Consider the following 20,295-nt stretch of genomic DNA (forward strand, 5'->3'; position numbering starts at 1 on the left):
GCAGAGACAGTACATACAATGGTCAGTGTCTTTATATACAATGTCAGAAATTGCAGCTCACTTAACCAAAAACACACATCAATAAATCAGCTTCATACATGCAAATCACAAACTCACCAGAGCACACTCAAATCCAGCCGTCATCACTTACAAAGCCACAAGGACAAGCAGCAGGACACACACATCAGTCAGGGGCACATTCTTCAACTAAACAAGATCATCAGTTGGACACACCACCCAGTAGGACAATCGGCAAGAAAAGACCATCAATAAGACACAACAGCTTAGTGACACCAGCAAATTATCCAAGACACACTCGATAACCAGCTGCACAAGCAGTATCACCAGTGTGTATACTCGACAGCGGGCAAGACAGACTCACCAAGCAAGACCAGTGAGACTCAACATTGCAGGACAATAAAGAACACACAAGTAGGTAGCACACTCACCTTCACACCAAAGCACACTCACCGGCACACCAATCAGCACACCAGACCACACTCACTGGCACACCAGAGCAACCTCATTAGCACACTCACTGGCACCCTAACCGGCACTAATGGTACATCGGAGCCTACTCACCAACTAAAGATAGCATGTCAGATATGACACTGGCCTTAACTTTGAGGTCCAGAGGAGAATCACTGCAAGGAATACAGAGGAGAGATAAATAGAAGAGGTTGGGAACAACCTATAGTGACAGCAAATTGTTATGCTTTGATTTTCCCGTTTTCAGGAAAGCCATAGATATTAGTTTTCATCCTTCTGTTTCCTACAGATTAGTCATCTTGCTGCCAACATACTGAGGGCAACCACCAACCACCTAAAGCACTCAACATGACCACCCACCAACAACAAGGGATACTGCAACATGCCACTGCAACCACCAAACACCCTACATGACAGCCAACCAACCTCTCTCCCCACAATACCTAGAGATTCTGCTACATGCCACTGCAACCGCCAAACACCTGAACCACCCTACATGACCACCCACCAACCTCTCTCCCTACAACACAGAGGGATACTGCTACATGTCACTGCAACTGCCAAGCACCTGAAACCCCCTACATGACCACCCACCAAGCTCTTTCTCCACAACACCTAGGGATTCTGCTATATGTCACTGCCCAGCAGGTGAACCACCCCACATGACCATGCACCAACCTCTCTCCCCACAACCCCTGAGGGATACTGCAACTGCCAAGCACACTACGTGACCACCCATCAACCACTCTCTTCTCACAACACCAAGGGATACTGCTACATGCCACTGCAACCACCAAGCATCTGAACCACCGTACATGACCACCCACCAACCTTTCTCCCCACAACATCTATATGTCACTGCCCAGCACGTGAACCATCCCACATGACCATGCACCAACTTCTCTCCCCACAACCCCCAAGGGATACTGCTACATGCCACTGCAACTGCCAAGCACCCTACATGACCATCCACCAACCTCTATCCCCACAACAACGAGGCATACTGCTACATGCCACTGCAACCACCAAGCACCCTACATGACCGCCCACCAACCTCTCTCCCCACAACACCTAGAGATTCTGCTACATGCCACTACAACCCCCAAGCACTTGAACCACCCTACATGACCACCCACCAACCTCTCTCCCTTCAACACAGAGGGATACTGCTACATGCTACTGCAACCACCACACACCTGAACCACCCTACATGACCACCCAACAACTTCTCTCCCTACAACACCTAGGTATTCTGCTACATGTCACTGCCCAGCACATAAACCAACCCTACATGACTGACCAACCTGTCTCCCTTCAACACCTAGGGATTCTGCTACATTCCACTGCCCAGCACATGAACCAACCCTACATGACCAACCAAACTCTCCCCATAACAACTAAAGATTCTGCTACATGCCACTGCCCAGCACATGAACCACTCTACATGACCACCCACCAAACTCTCTTCCCACAACACCTATCATTATTATTATTTTTATTTATTTATAAAGCACATACAGATTCCGCAGCGTTGTCCATGGGTACAAAGATAAAAAGAAAATGTATGCTTACCTGATAAATGTATTTCTTTTTTGACACAATGAGTCCACGGATCATCTTAATTACTAATGGGATATTAACCTCCTGGTCAGCAGGAGGCAGCAAAGAGCACCACAGCAGAGCTGTTAAATAGCTCCTCCCTTCCCTCCCACTCCGGTCATTCGACCGAAGTTAAGGAAAGAAAGTAAAAGCCAAGGTGCAGAGGTGTCTGAAGTTTACAATAACCCACAACCTGTCTTACAAGAACAAAGCGGGCCGTGGACTCATCGTTTCAAAAAAGAAATAAATTTATCAGGTAAGCATAAATTTTCTTTTTTATGACACGATGAGTCCACGGATAATGTTAATTACTAATGGGATTCAATACCCAAGCTAGAGTACACAGATGATACGGGAGGGACAAGACAGGGAACCTAAACGGAAGGCACCACTGCTTGAAGAACCTTTCTCCCAAAAACGGCCTCAGTCGAGGCAAAAGTGACAAATTTGTAAAACTTTGAAAAAGTGTGAAGAGAAGACCAAGTTGCAGCCTTGCAAATCTGTTCCACAGAAGCTTCATTTTTGAATGCCCATGAGGAAGCAACAGCCCTCATGGAATGAGCTGTAACCCTCTCTGGAGGCTGCTGTCTAGCAGTCTCATATTGCAAAACGTATGATACTCTTCAGCCAAAAAGAAAAAGAAGTAGCCGTAGCTTTCTGTCCCTTACGTTTTCCTGAGAAAATCACAAAGAAGAAGACTGACGAAAGTCCTTAGTCGCCTGCAGGTAAAACTTTAAAGCACGGACTACGTCCAAATTGTGCAGAAGTCGTTCTTTCTGAGAAGAAGGATTAGGACACAAAGAAGGAACAACAATCTTCTGAATAATGTTCCGGTCAGAAACAACCTTAGGAAAAAATCCTATTTTAGTACGTAAAACTACCTTATCAGAATGAAAAATAAGGTAAGGGGACTCATACTGAAATGCCGAGAGCTCTGACACTCTGTGAGCCGAAGAAATAGCAACAAGAAATAAAGCTTTCCAAGATAACAACTTAATATCTAAGAAATGCATAGGCTCAAACGGAGCCCTTTGAAGAACTTTAAGAACTAAATTCAGACTCCATGGAGGAGTAACTGGTTGGAACACAGGCCTGATCCTGACCAAGGCCTGACAAAAAGTTTGTACATCTGGTACGTCTGCCAGACGTTTGTGTAACAAAATAGATAAAGCAAAAATTTGACCCTTTAGGGAACTTGTCGATAATCCTTCCTCCAAACCCTCTTGTAGAAAGAACTAAATTCTAGGAATCCTAACTCTACTCCATGAGTAGCCCTTGGATTCACACCAATAGAGATATTTACGCCATATTTTATGGTAAATTTTTCTAGATACAGGTTTACGAGCCTGAATCATGGTCTTTATGACCAAATCAGAAGAGCCCCACTTGGATAAAATAAAGCGTTCAATCTCCAAGCAGTCAGCTTCAGAGAAACTAGATTTGGGTAAAGGAAGTGTCCTTGATTAGAAGGTCCTACCTCAACGGAAGTCTCCAAGGTGGCAGAGATGACATGTCCACCAGAACGGCATACCAAATCCTGCAAGGCCAAGCCGGTGCAATGAGGATCACTGATGCCCACTCCTGCTTTATTTGAGCAATGACCCAAGGCAAAAGAGCAAACGGAGGAAATAGGTATGCTAGACTGAAAGTCCAAGGGACCGCCAGAGCATCTATCAATTCCGCCTGGGGGTCCCTGGACCTCGACCCGTATCTCGGGAGCTTGGCATTCTATCGAGATGCCATGAGATCCAATTCCGGCTGACCTCACTTGAGAATCAGGCCGGAGAACACTTCCAGATGGAGTTCCCACTCCCCCGGATGAAAAGTCTGCCTGCTCAGGAAGTCCGCCTCCCAGTTGTCCACCGACTGGAACCAGATAAACCGGACCGAAGCTAACTGAGGCCAGGCCAGAAGAGCATTGAAGATCGCTCTCAGCTCCAGAATGTTTATAGGAAGAAGAGACTGAGTCCAAACTCCCTGAGTCTTTAGGGAGCCTCAGACTGCTCCCCATCCTAGAAGGCTGGCGTTTGCAGTCAATGATCAAGAGACAACCACCGTTGAAGAGAATCCTTTGTCTCCCACTCCAGAAGTATTCGAGGAGACAAATCGGCATAATCACTGTTCCATTGCCTGAGCATGTCTAACTGCAGAGGTCTGAGATGGAACCGAGCAAACGGGAGGATGTTCATTGCCGCCACCATCAGCCCAATTACCTCCATGCACTGAGCCACTGACGGCCGAGGAGTGGACTGAAGAGCTAGACAAGTATCGAAAATCTTTGATTTCCTGACTTCTGTCAGAAAAATCTTCATAGATAGGGAATCTATTATGATTCCCAAGAAAGTTACCCTTGTATTTGGGACTAAGGAACTCTTTTCCAAATTTACTTTCCACCCGTGAGATCGCAGGAAAGATAACATTGTGGGACCATGCTTGTTGTGAGGATGGCTCCTGGACTAGGATGTCGGCCAGATAGGGCGCCACTGCAATGCCCCGTAACCGAAGCACCGCCAACATGCTGTCTTTGATTCAATAGCAGGCTTCTTGAATTGTTTCCCCTTACTCCAAAACGGATTGAGTCTCCAAGCAGGTTTAGACTGTTCCTGCTTGGAAGCGGAAGAGGAAGAATTTCACTTGAAATCTCGAAAGGAAAGAAAACTACTCCGACATCCCTTTAGTTTGTTTCTCTTATCCTGCGGGAGAAGATGACCCTTACCTCCCGTAATATCAGAAATTATCTCCATCAAGCCCAGTCCAAACAAGGACTTCCCCTTGTAAGGAATCGTTAAAAGCTTAGACTTAGAGGATACATCCGCAGACCAAGGTTTTGACCATAAGGCTCTGCGAGCTAGAAACCTGAAATCTTTGCTCCCAGTTTGATAACTTGAAGGGAAGCATCCATAATAAAAGAATTTGCCAATCTAAGAGCTGATATCCTATCCTGGATTTCATCCAGGGAAGAGTTAGTCCTGATAGCATCAGACAACGCATCAAACCAATATGCCACTGCACTAGTGACGGTAGCAATGCACACAGCTGGCTCCCTTTTATTGTAAGCCCTGGTGTGCATAAATCCTTTTGAATAATCCCTGTAACTTTTTATCCATAGGATCTTTAAATGCACAACTATCCTCTATAGGAATAGTAGTTCTTTTGGCTAAAGTAGAAACCGCTCCTTCCACCTTGGTAACTGTCTGCCAAGCTTCCATGACAGCGTCAGCTATGGGAAACATCTTTTTAAATATAGGAGATGGAGAAAAAAGGATACCCGGTCTCTCCCACTCCTTAGTAATAATCTCAGAAGCTTGGTCTGGAACTGGAAAAACATCTATTGAGGTAGGAACCTCAAAATATTAGTTAAACTTACTGGATCTTTTAGGGTTAATAACGACCGTGGAGTCGGTGTCATCCAAAGTAGCTAAAACCTCCTTAAGTAGTAGACGGAGGCTTAAACCTGAAAGAAACTACCTCAGTATCAGTAAGAGGAATCATACTGTCCAAATCTGAGATTTCACCCTCAGATACTACCGCGGTATCCTCCCCTTCAGACTTCTGGGAGGGAGCATCCGCAATAGCGAGAACTCCGTCAGAAACCTCTCTGATTTTCCTCTTTACGCTTTACTTGCAACATTTGGAAAAGCAGACAACGCATCTGAAACTGCAGAAGACATAATATGAAGCAATGTCTTTTAAAGTAACCCCAGCAGGAGTTATAGAGGAGGCGCAGGGCACTGCTTGTGAGGGTGGTAAACCTTGGGACGCTTGAGGAAAAAGCTGCAGCATAGAGTGATCATTGGCATTAAACTCCTGAACAGCATCCTCTTTAGTAAATGATGGTTCAGTAAAAAAAGTCTTTCCCTGTAGTTTAAGGTCCTCTCAATACATGAGGAACAAAAAAGTGATTGGTGGTTCCACATTGGCATTAAAGCATAAAGAACAAGTGACAGACTCTTGGTCCATCTTAACTTTACAGTGGGTCTCAAAATATGGCAATTTTTTGGGCAATTTTACACTGACAGAAAAACGTTACTGTCCCTTTAAATGTTAAAACGTCTTTTTTAATTTTTTTTATTATATATAATGTATTTGCAAAATAGAAATAGCCCTAAAAACACCTCTACACCTCAGCAGTACTTTGCTGAGGTGCCTATCTGATTGGAGAAATGACTCAGGCAGTAGCTGTAGAAACCGGAAACTCTGCCGGTTAACACACGCATCAGATTTCGTTATGAATGTCTGGCTGTTCTCCCGCTCTACACCCACTACCAGAGATGCGAAGCAGAAATTTAGACAATCACTTTCAATACTAAGTGCGCAGTTAACAAGCATCAAACTTCGTTATGAATGTCTGGCTGTTCTCCCGCTCTATACCTACTACCAGAGATGCGAAGCAGAAATTTAGACAAGCAATTTCAATAGTAAGTGCGCAGAAAGAACGTCAAAAAGGGCGCGCAATGCTCTCCCTCTAGTCCCACCCATCATAGGCTGCCAAAATTCAGCCATCTCTCGGTCGCATTGGGAGATGAGAACCACCAACAGTCAAATGTGTTTAGCCCCAGTGCCTGCGCCTACACGGTCAATAAAGTCCCCATCCATGAGACTTCTTATTGTCCCACCATAAGTAAAGTACATCCGTTTCTGAGAAAAGTCCCCCAGATACTAGATTAGTACTTACCTCCTCATCTGCCTGACAGTGAAGGCAGCTCCAGGTTTAAGAGGTCCTCTCCCTCCTATGGACCTGTGATAAAGGAAAAGGCTGAGTAAGACCCCTCAGGCTTTCAGAAGTAGGGCAGCATCAATATGGGAGGCGCAGTGAGAATTATGTCCCACAAGTTCCCATCGCTCTAAAGCCACCAAAGCTCTACTGAAGAGACGGCTACACCCTAGGAAAAAGTAGCACAATCTTGCACTACTTTAAAAATAATAAACTCTTGATTGAAGAATCTATACTAACACCTCACTTTACCACTTCCTATCACTAACGTAGGCAAAGAGAATGACTGAAGTAGGAGGGAAGGGAGGAGCTATTTAACAGCTCTGCTGTGGTGCTCTTTGCTGCCTCCTGCTGACCAGGAGGTGAATATCCCATTAGTAATTAAGATGATCCGTGGACTCAGCGTGTCATAAAAAAAGAAAGTACAGCACAATACAATATAAAAGACACCAAAGTTTAACAAACAAATACAGGGGGAATTGAGGGCCCTGTTCCCATGGGAACTTACAATCTAGATGGGTAAGAGGGTGAGAAACAGGAGGTGGGGACTGCAAAGGTCAGAATGATGTTAGTGTGGAGTTAGATGAGGGCAGCTATTAGGCAAGTGGAATTCATTTGTTACTGATTTGGAGATAGGCTTCCCTGAACAAAAAGGTCTTTAGGGAGCGTTTAAAGGAGGAAAGGTTAGGGGAAAGTCTGACAGCTCGAGGAAGTGCGTTCCAGATGGTTGGTGCCGTACAAGAGAAGTCTTGTAGTCTAGCATGGGAGGAGGTGATTGTAGAAGATGCAAGGAGCAGATAAGGAGCAGATCATTGTTGGATCTTAGGGGGCGGGCTGGAGTATATTTGTTGACGAATGAAGACAGGTGGGGGGGGGGGGGGCTGCATTGGAAGGGCTTTGTAGGTCAGGGTGAGAATTTTGAATTTAATTCTGCTGTGAATTGGAAGCCAGTGAAGGGACTCGCAGAGAGGTGCAGCAGATACAGAGCGTCGGGAGAGGTGGATTAGCCTAGCAGAGGAATTTAGGATGGATTGAAGAAGGGAAGAGAGGGAGGCCAGTTAGTAGGTTATTACCAGAAGTCAAGTCAGGAAATTACCAGGGAGTGGATTAGCTGTTAAGTAGTTTCAGCACTCAGAAACGGACGAATTTTGGAGATATTGCGTAGGTGGTTGAGACAGGATGAAGAGAGCAATTGGATGTGGGGTATGGAGGCCAGATTGGAGTCAAGTGTAACTCCTAGGCAGCAACTTGGGGTGATGGGGAGATAGTGGTGTCACCAACAGTGATTGAAAAGTTAGAAACCGGGGAAGAATTAGAGGGGGGGGGGTGTTAGAAGGAGCTCAGTCTTGGACATGTTGATTTTTAGGTGGTGAGAGGTCATCCAAGAAGAAATGCCAGATAAGCAGACACTGATGTGAGAAAGGACAGAAGGAGAGTGTGCAGGGGTGGATAAGTAGATCTGAGTATCATCAGCAAAGAGGTGATAGTTGAATTCATAGCTACTGATAAGTTTACCCAGTGAGGAAGTATAAATAGAGAAGAGGACCCAGAACAGAGCCTTGAGGTACTCCAACAGACAGAGGAAATGGATAGGAGTCACCAGCAAAGGAGACAGAAAAGGACCTATTAGAGAGATATCCAGGATACGGCAGTGTCAGAGAGTCCAAGGGAGCTGAGAGTCCATAGGAGAAGGGGATGGTCAATGGTGTCAAAGGCAGCAGACAGGTCAAGTAAGATAAGTATTGAGCAGTGGCTGTTGTTTTTTAGCAGAAAGAAGGTATTTTTACCTAGGTATTTTGCTATGTCACTGCCCAGCACATGAACTAACCCTACATGACCGACCAACCTGTCTCCCTACAACACCTAGGGATTCTGCTACATGCCACTGCCCAGCATGTGAACCACCCTACATGACCACCCACCGAACTCTCTCCCCCCAACACCTAGGTATTTTACTACATGCCACTGCCCAGCACGTGAACCACCATACGAGACCACCCACCAAGCACTCTCCCCACAACACCTAGGTATTTTGCTATGTCCCTGCCCAGCACATGAACTAACCCCTACATGACCTACCAACCTCTCCCTATAACTAAAGATTCTGCTACATGGCACTGCCCAGCATGTGAATCACCCACCAAACTCTCTCCCCACAACCCCTAGGTTTTTCTTTCTAATGACACAGTGAGTCCATGGATCATCATCAATTACTGTTGGGAATATCACTCCTGGCCAGCAAAGAGCACAACAGCAAAGCTGTTAAATATCACACCCCTACCCACAATCCCCCAGTCATTATCTTTGCCTGTAGTGCAAGGAGGAGGTGAAGTTTAAGTGTCTGATGAGAAGTTTTCTTCAATCAAGATTTTCTATTTTTTAGAATCTGCTGCCCTAACTAGAAAACCTGAGTAGGTTTACTCAGTATTTCTATCTTCACAGGTCCATGTGAGCTGTCCTGCTGCCGGACAGCACTTTTAGGTAAGTGCCATTTTAATTTTCTTTTGCAAGGAGATTGCTGGCACTTGTTACAGCTAAAAGCGGTCTTATTTAATATGGGACTTTATTAAACCTTCATGTTTGGGGTTTCTTTTAGGCAGTTTGGGCATTGAGACTGTGAGGTGATTTATGGTGGCTCAGTGTGTTATAGTTGTTTTTCTACTTTAACTTTTGGTCATGGAAATTACTGTTGTAAGCCATTTTTTTAGGCAGTTAGGGCTCTGTATCCACTCTGTATTTAAAAAAGGGGATTGTTTCTTCTGTGAGGGAAGTCACTCTATGAGCAGCAGGACAGGTAGGCACCTCAGTAAAGCTACTGAGGTGTATAGGTAGCCTGAGGTCTATTTGGTTTGTTGCGCTAACACACATTTCTATTTAAAGACACAGTACACATTTAATTTGGCTTTTCAAACCATTATCCCAGGCGAAGTTGCTGCTTGTCAGTTATGTTTTGATGCTCAGGTGGAAACCCCAGTTCCTTTTTGTTCCTCATGCATTGAGAGAACTTTAAGTTATAGATAAAATATTTTACCATGAGCCATAATTATCCCAGGTAAATGCTGTTCAGGTGTCTCCTGTAGCAGATATGCCGCAGCTTTCTCTTCAAACGTCCCAACTTTTTCAGTCTCACATACAGTGCCCTGTGTTTCCTCTTGCAATCCTGTAGGGTTTTCTCTACAATACATTGCTTCCCAGGTATCCCTTGCGGTATCTGATGCCTTGCCAGCTTTCCCCATGTTGCAGGGAAGGCGTAAAAGGAAATTTGAGGAAACAGTAAGGTTTCTGATCAAGTTCTGGATATCCAGAGTGTCCCTTCCCATAAGCCTGAGGAAGAAGACATGTCAGTATCATCTGAGGGGGAAATCTCAGACTCAGACAGTGTAATTCCTTCTTCTGATGCTGAAGAGGTATCCTTCAGATTTAAGCTAGAACACCTTCACTTATTACTTAAGGAGGTTTTAACTACTTTGGACGACTCCGACACAACTATTGTAGTCCATCCTAAAAAGTCTAGTAAATTGAAGAAATACTTTGATGCTCCCTCCGCAGTGGAGGTTTTTCTGGTTCCTGACCGTGCTACGGAGTTTATTGCTCGAGAATGGGAAATACCTGATATTCCCTTTTCTCCATCTCCTATTTTTAAGATGTTTCCTATAGCGGATTCTATTAAGGAGCCGTGGCAGACGGTTCCTAAGGTAGAAGGAGCGATCTCCACTTTAGCCTAGAGGACTACTATTCCCATAGAGGATAGTTATTCTTTCAAAGATCCAATGGATAAAAAATTGGAGGCTTTACTAAAAAAGATGTATGTCCTACAGGGTCTACAATGGCAACCTGCGGTGTGTATCGCCACTGTTACCAGTGCTGCGGCTTACTGGTTTGATGCGTTGTCTGACTCTCTTCAGACGGATACCCCTTTTGATGAGATCCAGGACAGGATTAAGGCTCTAAAGTTAGCCAATTCCTTCATTACAGACGCTTCCTTACAGGTTACTAAACTGGGAGCCAAAATATCTGGTTTTGCGGTCCTAGCCCGCAGGGCCTTGTGGTTGAAGGCCTGGTCTGTGGATGTTACATCTAAATCTAAGCTCATGGCTATTCCTTACAAGGGTAAGACCTTGTTTGGATCTGGTTTGGTGGAAATTATCTCAGATATTACTGGAGGGAAGGGTTCTTTTCTTCCTCAAGATAAAAAGAATAAGCAGAAGGAATCTCAGAGTAATTTTCGTTCCTTTCTTAACTTTAAAGGCAAGTCTTCCACTCCTTCCTCCAAGCAAGATCAAGCCAAGCCTTCCTGGAAGCCCAACCAGTCCTGGAATAAGGGAAAGCAATCTAAAAAGCCTTCAGCTGATTCCAAGTCAGCATGAAGGGTTGGCCCCCAATCCGGGAGCGGATCTTGTAGGGGGCAGACTCTCTCTTTTTTCCCCAGGCATGGATAAGATTATCTGTAGACCAGATAAAAAGAGAGGCGTTCTTACATTTTGTCAAGGACCTTACCGCCCTGGGGGTAGTAGTTCCAGTTCCCTTTCAGGAAAGGGGTCTGGGATTTTACTCAAATCTGTTCGTAGTTCCCAAAAAGGAGGGAACATTTTGACCAATCCTAGATCTAAAATGTCTAAAACAAGTTTCTCAGAGTGCCATCCTTCAAGATGGAGACTATACGCTCCATTCTTCCCTTGGTACAAGAGGGTCAGTTCATGATAACCATAGACCTAAAGGATGCATACCTTCATGTTCCCATTCACAGGGACCATCACAAGTTTCAGAGATTCGCCTTTTTGGACAATTATTTCCAGTTCGTGGCCCTTCCATGCAGCCTTGCCACAGCTCCCAGAATTTTTTCAAAGGTTCTGGGGGCTCTTTTAGCTGTGCTTCGATGTCGGGGCAATGCAGTGGCACCTTATCTGGATGACATTCTGGTTCAGGCGCCATCTTTTCAACAGGCAGAATCTCATACGGAGATCTTGTTGTCTTTTCTTCGATCCCACGAATGGAAGGTGAATCGGGGAAAAAGTTCTCTGGTTCCAGCTACAAGGGTCGTATTTTTGGGGACCATAATAGACTCCCTGTTAATGAAGATTTTTCTGACGGAGGTCAGAAGAAAGGATTTTAAATCCTTGTTTTGTCCTTCAGTCCTCTCTACGGCCGTCAGTGGCTCAATGTATGGAGGTAATCGTTCTGATGGTGGTTTCCATGGACATCATTTCGTTTGCTCGGTTCCATCTCAGACCTGTGCACTTATGCATGCTCAGACAATGGAACGGAGACTATACAGACCTGTCTCCGCGTGTAGATCTAGATCAGGCATCAATAGACTCTTCCATGGTGGCTTTCTCAGGATCTTCTCTCCCAGGGTACTTGCTTCCGCAGACCCTCCTGGGTGATTGTGACCACGGATGCCAGCCTTCTAGGTTGGGGAGCAGTATGGGGCTTGTTGAAGGCTCAGGGCTTATGGACCCAGTAGGAGTCAGTCCTGCCCATAAACATCTTGGAGCTGAGAGCAATCTTCAATGCTCTTCTGGCCTGGCCTCAGTTAGCCTTAGCCCGGTTTATCAGATAACAGTCGGACAACATAACCTCGGTGGCCTACATCAACCACCAGGCATGGCAGAGGTGGCCCGAGTTATTCAGTGGGCGGAGACCCACAACTGCTGTCTTTCTGCGATCCACATCCCAAGAGTGGACAATTGGGAAGCGGATTTTCTGAGCAGACAGACTTTTTATCCCGGGTAGTGGGAACTTCATTCAGATGGGTTTCCCAGCTTGACCCTCAAGTAGGGGCAGCCGGAATTGGATGTCATGGCTTCTCTTCAGAATGCCAAACTTCCGAGATACGGCTTGAGGTCAAGAGATCCGCAGGCACTGCTGATCTTTGCTCTGGCAGCTCCTTGGAACTTAAGTCTAGCATACCAGTTTCCTCCGTTTGCTCTCTTTCCAAGAGTCATTGCTCGAATCAAGCAGGAGAGGGCGTCTGTAATCCTCATAGCCCTGGCGTGGACTCGCAGGATTTGGTATGCAAACCTAGTGGAAATGTCTACCTTTCCTCCTTGGAGACTGCCTCTGAGGAAGGACCTTCTACTTCAGGGTCCCCTCCTTCATCCAAATCTCGTTTCTCTGAAGCTGACTGTTTGGAGATTGAACGCTTAGTTTTATCTAAGCGTGGATTTTCAGAGTCGGTCATTGAGACCTTGATTCAGGCTTGTAAGCCTGTGACTAGCAGGATTTACCATAAGATCTGGCGTAAAACATAATTTATGTAAGAACTTACCTGATAAATTCATTTCTTTCATATTAGCAAGAGTCCATGAGCTAGTGACGTATGGGATATACATTCCTACCAGGAGGGGCAAAGTAGAAATTTAGACAAGCAATTTCAATAGTAAGTGCGCAGAAAGAACGTCAAAAAGGGCGCGCAATGCTCTCCCTCTAGTCCCACCCATCATAGGCTGCCAAAATTCAGCCATCTCTCGGTCGCATTGGGAGATGAGAACCACCAACAGTCAAATGTGTTTAGCCCCAGTGCCTGCGCCTACACGGTCAATAAAGTCCCCATCCATGAGACTTCTTATTGTCCCACCATAAGTAAAGTACATCCGTTTCTGAGAAAAGTCCCCCAGATACTAGATTAGTACTTACCTCCTCATCTGCCTGACAGTGAAGGCAGCTCCAGGTTTAAGAGGTCCTCTCCCTCCTATGGACCTGTGATAAAGGAAAAGACTGAGTAAGACCCCTCAGGCTTTCAGAAGTAGGGCAGCATCAATATGGGAGGCGCAGTGAGAATTATGTCCCACAAGTTCCCATCGCTCTAAAGCCACCAAAGCTCTACTGAAGAGACGGCTACACCCTAGGAAAAAGTAGCACAATCTTGCACTACTTTAAAAATAATAAACTCTTGATTGAAGAATCTATACTAACACCTCACTTTACCACTTCCTATCACTAACGTAGGCAAAGAGAATGACTGAAGTAGGAGGGAAGGGAGGAGCTATTTAACAGCTCTGCTGTGGTGCTCTTTGCTGCCTCCTGCTGACCAGGAGGTGAATATCCCATTAGTAATTAAGATGATCCGTGGACTCAGCGTGTCATAAAAAAAGAAAGTACAGCACAATACAATATAAAAGACACCAAAGTTTAACAAACAAATACAGGGGGAATTGAGGGCCCTGTTCCCATGGGAATTTACAATCTAGATGGGTAGGAGGGTGAGAAACAGGAGGTGGGGACTGCAAAGGTCAGAATGATGTTAGTGTGGAGTTAGATGAGGGCAGCTATTAGGCAAGTGGAATTCATTTGTTACTGATTTGGAGATAGGCTTCCCTGAACAAAAAGGTCTTTAGGGAGCGTTTAAAGGAGGAAAGGTTAGGGGAAAGTCTGACAGCTCGAGGAAGTGCGTTCCAGATGGTTGGTGCCGTACAAGAGAAGTCTTGTAGTCTAGCATGGGAGGAGGTGATTGTAGAAGATGCAAGGAGCAGATAAGGAGCAGATCATTGTTGGATCTTCGGGGGCGGGCTGGAGTATATTTGTTGACGAATGAAGACAGGTGGGGGGGGGGCTGCATTGGAAGGGCTTTGTAGGTCAGGGTGAGAATTTTGAATTTAATTCTGCTGTGAATTGGAAGCCAGTGAAGGGACTCGCAGAGAGGTGCAGCAGATACAGAGCGTCGGGAGAGGTGGATTAGCCTAGCAGAGGAATTTAGGATGGATTGAAGAAGGGAAGAGAGGGAGGCCAGTTAGTAGGTTATTACCAGAAGTCAAGTCAGGAAATTACCAGGGAGTGGATTAGCTGTTAAGTAGTTTCAGCACTCAGAAACGGACGAATTTTGGAGATATTGCGTAGGTGGTTGAGACAGGATGAAGAGAGCAATTGGATGTGGGGTATGGAGGCCAGATTGGAGTCAAGTGTAACTCCTAGGCAGCAACTTGGGGTGATGGGGAGATAGTGGTGTCACCAACAGTGATTGAAAAGTTAGAAACCGGGGAAGAATTAGAGGGGGGGGGGGGTGTTAGAAGGAGCTCAGTCTTGGACATGTTGATTTTTAGGTGGTGAGAGGTCATCCAAGAAGAAATGCCAGATAAGCAGACACTGATGTGAGAAAGGACAGAAGGAGAGTGTGCAGGGGTGGATAAGTAGATCTGAGTATCATCAGCAAAGAGGTGATAGTTGAATTCATAGCTACTGATAAGTTTACCCAGTGAGGAAGTATAAATAGAGAAGAGGACCCAGAACAGAGCCTTGAGGTACTCCAACAGACAGAGGAAATGGATAGGAGTCACCAGCAAAGGAGACAGAAAAGGACCTATTAGAGAGATATCCAGGATACGGCAGTGTCAGAGAGTCCAAGGGAGCTGAGAGTCCATAGGAGAAGGGGATGGTCAATGGTGTCAAAGGCAGCAGACAGGTCAAGTAAGATAAGTATTGAGCAGTGGCTGTTGTTTTTTAGCAGAAAGAAGGTATTTTTACCTAGGTATTTTGATATGTCACTGCCCAGCACATGAACTAACCCTACATGACCGACCAACCTGTCTCCCTACAACACCTAGGGATTCTGCTACATGCCACTGCCCAGCATGTGAACCACCCTACATGACCACCCACCGAACTCTCTCCCCCCAACACCTAGGTATTTTACTACATGCCACTGCCCAGCACGTGAACCACCATACGAGACCACCCACCAAGCACTCTCCCCACAACACCTAGGTATTTTGCTATGTCCCTGCCCAGCACATGAACTAACCCCTACATGACCTACCAACCTCTCCCTATAACTAAAGATTCTGCTACATGGCACTGCCCAGCATGTGAATCACCCACCAAACTCTCTCCCCACAACCCCTAGGTTTTTCTTTCTAATGACACAGTGAGTCCATGGATCATCATCAATTACTGTTGGGAATATCACTCCTGGCCAGCAAAGAGCACAACAGCAAAGCTGTTAAATATCACACCCCTACCCACAATCCCCCAGTCATTATCTTTGCCTGTAGTGCAAGGAGGAGGTGAAGTTTAAGTGTCTGATGAGAAGTTTTCTTCAATCAAGATTTTCTATTTTTTAGAATCTGCTGCCCTAACTAGAAAACCTGAGTAGGTTTACTCAGTATTTCTATCTTCACAGGTCCATGTGAGCTGTCCTGCTGCCGGACAGCACTTTTAGGTAAGTGCCATTTTAATTTTCTTTTGCAAGGAGATTGCTGGCACTTGTTACAGCTAAAAGCGGTCTTATTTAATATGGGACTTTATTAAACCTTCATGTTTGGGGTTTCTTTTAGGCAGTTTGGGCATTGAGACTGTGAGGTGATTTATGGTGGCTCAGTGTGTTATAGTTGTTTTTCTACTTTAACTTTTGGTCATGGAAATTACTGTTGTAAGCCATTTTTTTAGGCAGTTAGGGCTCTGTATCCACTCTGTATTTAAAAAAGGGGATTGTTTCTTCTGTGAGGGAAGTCACTCTATGAGCAGCAGGACAGGTAGGCACCTCAGTAAAGCTACTGAGGTGTATAGGTAGCCTGAGGTCTATTTGGTTTGTTGCGCTAACACACATTTCTATTTAAAGACACAGTACACATTTAATTTGGCTTTTCAAACCATTATCCCAGGCGAAGTTGCTGCTTGTCAGTTATGTTTTGATGCTCAGGTGGAAACCCCAGTTCCTTTTTGTTCCTCATGCATTGAGAGAACTTTAAGTTATAGATAAAATATTTTACCATGAGCCATAATTATCCCAGGTAAATGCTGTTCAGGTGTCTCCTGTAGCAGATATGCCGCAGCTTTCTCTTCAAACGTCCCAACTTTTTCAGTCTCACATACAGTGCCCTGTGTTTCCTCTACAATACATTGCTTCCCAGGTATCCCTTGCGGTATCTGATGCCTTGCCAGCTTTCCCCATGTTGCAGGGAAGGCGTAAAAGGAAATTTGAGGAAACAGTAAGGTTTCTGATCAAGTTCTGGATATCCAGAGTGTCCCTTCCCATAAGCCTGAGGAAGAAGACATGTCAGTATCATCTGAGGGGGAAATCTCAGACTCAGACAGTGTAATTCCTTCTTCTGATGCTGAAGAGGTATCCTTCAGATTTAAGCTAGAACACCTTCACTTATTACTTAAGGAGGTTTTAACTACTTTGGACGACTCCGACACAACTATTGTAGTCCATCCTAAAAAGTCTAGTAAATTGAAGAAATACTTTGATGCTCCCTCCGCAGTGGAGGTTTTTCTGGTTCCTGACCGTGCTACGGAGTTTATTGCTCGAGAATGGGAAATACCTGATATTCCCTTTTCTCCATCTCCTATTTTTAAGATGTTTCCTATAGCGGATTCTATTAAGGAGCCGTGGCAGACGGTTCCTAAGGTAGAAGGAGCGATCTCCACTTTAGCCTAGAGGACTACTATTCCCATAGAGGATAGTTATTCTTTCAAAGATCCAATGGATAAAAAATTGGAGGCTTTACTAAAAAAGATGTATGTCCTACAGGGTCTACAATGGCAACCTGCGGTGTGTATCGCCACTGTTACCAGTGCTGCGGCTTACTGGTTTGATGCGTTGTCTGACTCTCTTCAGACGGATACCCCTTTTGATGAGATCCAGGACAGGATTAAGGCTCTAAAGTTAGCCAATTCCTTCATTACAGACGCTTCCTTACAGGTTACTAAACTGGGAGCCAAAAACATAATTTATGTAAGAACTTACCTGATAAATTCATTTCTTTCATATTAACAAGAGTCCATGAGCTAGTGACGTATGGGATATACATTCCTACCAGGAGGGGCAAAGTTTCCCAAACCTTAAAATGCCTATAAATACACCCCTCACCACACCCACAAATCAGTTTAACGAATAGCCAAGAAGTGGGGTGATAAGAAAAAAAGTGCGAAGCATATAAAATAAGGAATTGGAATAATTGTGCTTTATACAAAAAAATCATAACCACCACAAAAAAGGGTGGGCCTCATGGACTCTTGTTAATATGAAAGAAATGAATTTATCAGGTAAGTTCTTACATAAATTATGTTTTCTTTCATGTAATTAAAAAGAGTCCATGAGCTAGTGACGTATGGGATAATGACTACCCAAGATGTGGATCTTTCCACACAAGAGTCACTAGAGAGGGAGGGATAAAATAAAGACAGCCAATTCCTGCTGAAAATAATCCACACCCAAAATAAAGTTTAACAAAAAACATAAGCAGAAGATTCAAACTGAAACCGCTGCCTGAAGAACTTTTCTACCAAAAACTGCTTCAGAAGAAGAAAATACATCAAAATGGTAGAATTTAGTAAAAGTATGCAAAGAGGACCAAGTTGCTGCTTTGCAGATCTGGTCAACCGAAGCTTCATTCCTAAACGCCCAGGAAGTAGATACTGACCTAGTAGAATGAGCTGTAATTCTCTGAGGCGGAATTTTACCCGACTCAACATAGGCAAGATGAATTAAAGATTTCAACCAAGATGCCAAGAAATGGCAGAAGCTTTCTGGCCTTTCCTAGAACCGGAAAAGATAACAAATAGACTAGAAGTCTTACAGAAAGATTTCGTAGCTTCAACATAATATTTCAAAGCTCTAACAACATCCAAAGAATGCAACGATTTCTCCTTAGAATTCTTAGGATTAGGACATAATGAAGGAACCACAATTTCTCTACCAATGTTGTTGGAATTCACAACGTTAGGTAAAAATTCAAAAGAAGTTCGCAACACCGCCTTATCCTGATGAAGAATCAGAAAAGGAGACTCACAAGAAAGAGCAGATAATTCAGAAACTCTTCTGCAGAAGAGATGGCCAAAAGGAACAAAACTTTCCAAGAAAGTAATTTAATATCCAATTAATGCATAGGTTCAAATGGAGGAGCTTGAAGAGCCCCCAGAACCAAATTCAAACTCCAAGGAGGAGAAACTGACTTAATGACAGGCTTTATATGAACCAAAGCTTGTACAAAACAATGAATATCAGGAAGAATAGCAATCTTTCTGTGAAAAAGAACAGAAAGAGCAGAGATTTGACCTTTCAAGGAACTTGCGGACAAACCCTTATCTAAACCATCCTGAAGAAATTGTAATATTCTCGGTATTCTAAAAGAATGCCAAGAAAAATGATGAGAAAGACACCAAGAAATATAGGTCTTCCAGACTCTATAATATATCTCTCTGGATACAGATTTACGAGCCTGTAACATAGTATTAATCACAGAGTCAGAGAAACCTCTTTGACCAAGAATCAAGCGTTCAATCTCCATACCTTTAAATTTAAGGATTTCAGATCCTGATGGAAAAAAGGACCTTGAGACAAAAGGTCTGGCCTTAACGGAAGAGTCCACGGTTGGCAAGAGGCCATCCGGACAGGATCCGCATACCAAAACCTGTGAGGCCATGCCGGAGCTACCAGCAGAACAAACGAGCATTCCTTCAGAATCTTGGAGATTACTCTTGGAAGAAGAACTAGAGGCGGAAAGATATAGGCAGGATGATACTTCCAAGGAAGTGAAAATGCATCCACTGCCTTCGCCTGAGGATCCCGGGATCTGGACAGATACCTGGGAAGTTTCTTGTTTAGATGAGAAGCCATCAGATTTATTTCTGGAAGTTCCCACATTTGAACAATCTGAAGAAATACCTCTGGGTGAAGAGACCATTCGCCCGGATGCAACGTTTGGCGACTGAGATAATCCGCTTTCCAATTGTCCATACCTGGGATAAAAACCGCAGAGATTAGACAGGAGCTGGATTCCGCCCAAACCAAAATTCGAGATACTTCTTTCATAGCCAGAGGACTGTGAGTCCCTCCTTGATGATTGATGTATGCCACAGTTCTGACATTGTCATATCTGAAAACAATGAACAACTCTCTCTTCAGAAGAGGCCAAGACTGAAGAGCTCTGAAAATTGCACGGAGTTCCAAAATATTGATCGGAAATCTCACCTCCTGAGATTCCCAAACCCCTTGTGCCGTCAGATACCCCCACACAGCTCCCCAACCTGTAAGACTTGTATCTGTTGAGATTATAGTCCAGGTCGGAAGAACAAAGAAGCCCCCTGAACTAAACGATGGAGATCTGTCCACCATGTCAGAGAGTGTCGTAAAATCGGTTTAAAGATATTAATTGAGATATCTTTGAGTAATCCCTGCACCATAGGTTCAGCATACAGAGCTGAAGAGGTCGCATGTGAAAACGAGCAAAGGAGATCGCATCTGATGCGGCAGTCCTAAGACCCAACATTTCCATGCATAAGGCTACCAAAGGGAATGATTGTGACTGAAGGTTTTGACAAGCTGATATCAATGTTAAACTTCTCTTGTCTGACAAGGACAGAGTCATAGACACTGAATTTATCTAGAAACCTAAAAAGGTTACCCTTGTCTGAGGAATCAATGAACTGATTGGTAAATTGATCCTCCAACCATGAACTTGAAGAAACAACACAAGTCGATTCGTATGAGATTCTTCAAAAATGAGAAGACTGAGCAAGTACCAAGATATCGTCCAAATAAGGAAATACCAAAA

At 44.4% G+C, this 20,295-nt stretch overlaps 1 protein-coding gene across 1 annotated transcript in view; it reads right to left on the reverse strand.

The window, feature by feature from the left end:
• TTLL5 (tubulin tyrosine ligase like 5) overlaps positions 1 to 20,295 on the reverse strand; it is a 273,384-nt gene that overhangs the window by 199,709 nt on the left and 53,380 nt on the right. The window contains exon 6 of the mRNA XM_053697018.1: positions 583 to 644. Within this exon, the coding sequence (XP_053552993.1) occupies positions 583 to 644 (62 nt within the window). The remainder of the gene's footprint in view (positions 1 to 582; positions 645 to 20,295) is intronic.

This window comes from Bombina bombina, chromosome 1 (assembly GCF_027579735.1).
Source record: "Bombina bombina isolate aBomBom1 chromosome 1, aBomBom1.pri, whole genome shotgun sequence".
Classification (NCBI taxonomy): Eukaryota; Metazoa; Chordata; class Amphibia; order Anura; family Bombinatoridae; genus Bombina; species Bombina bombina.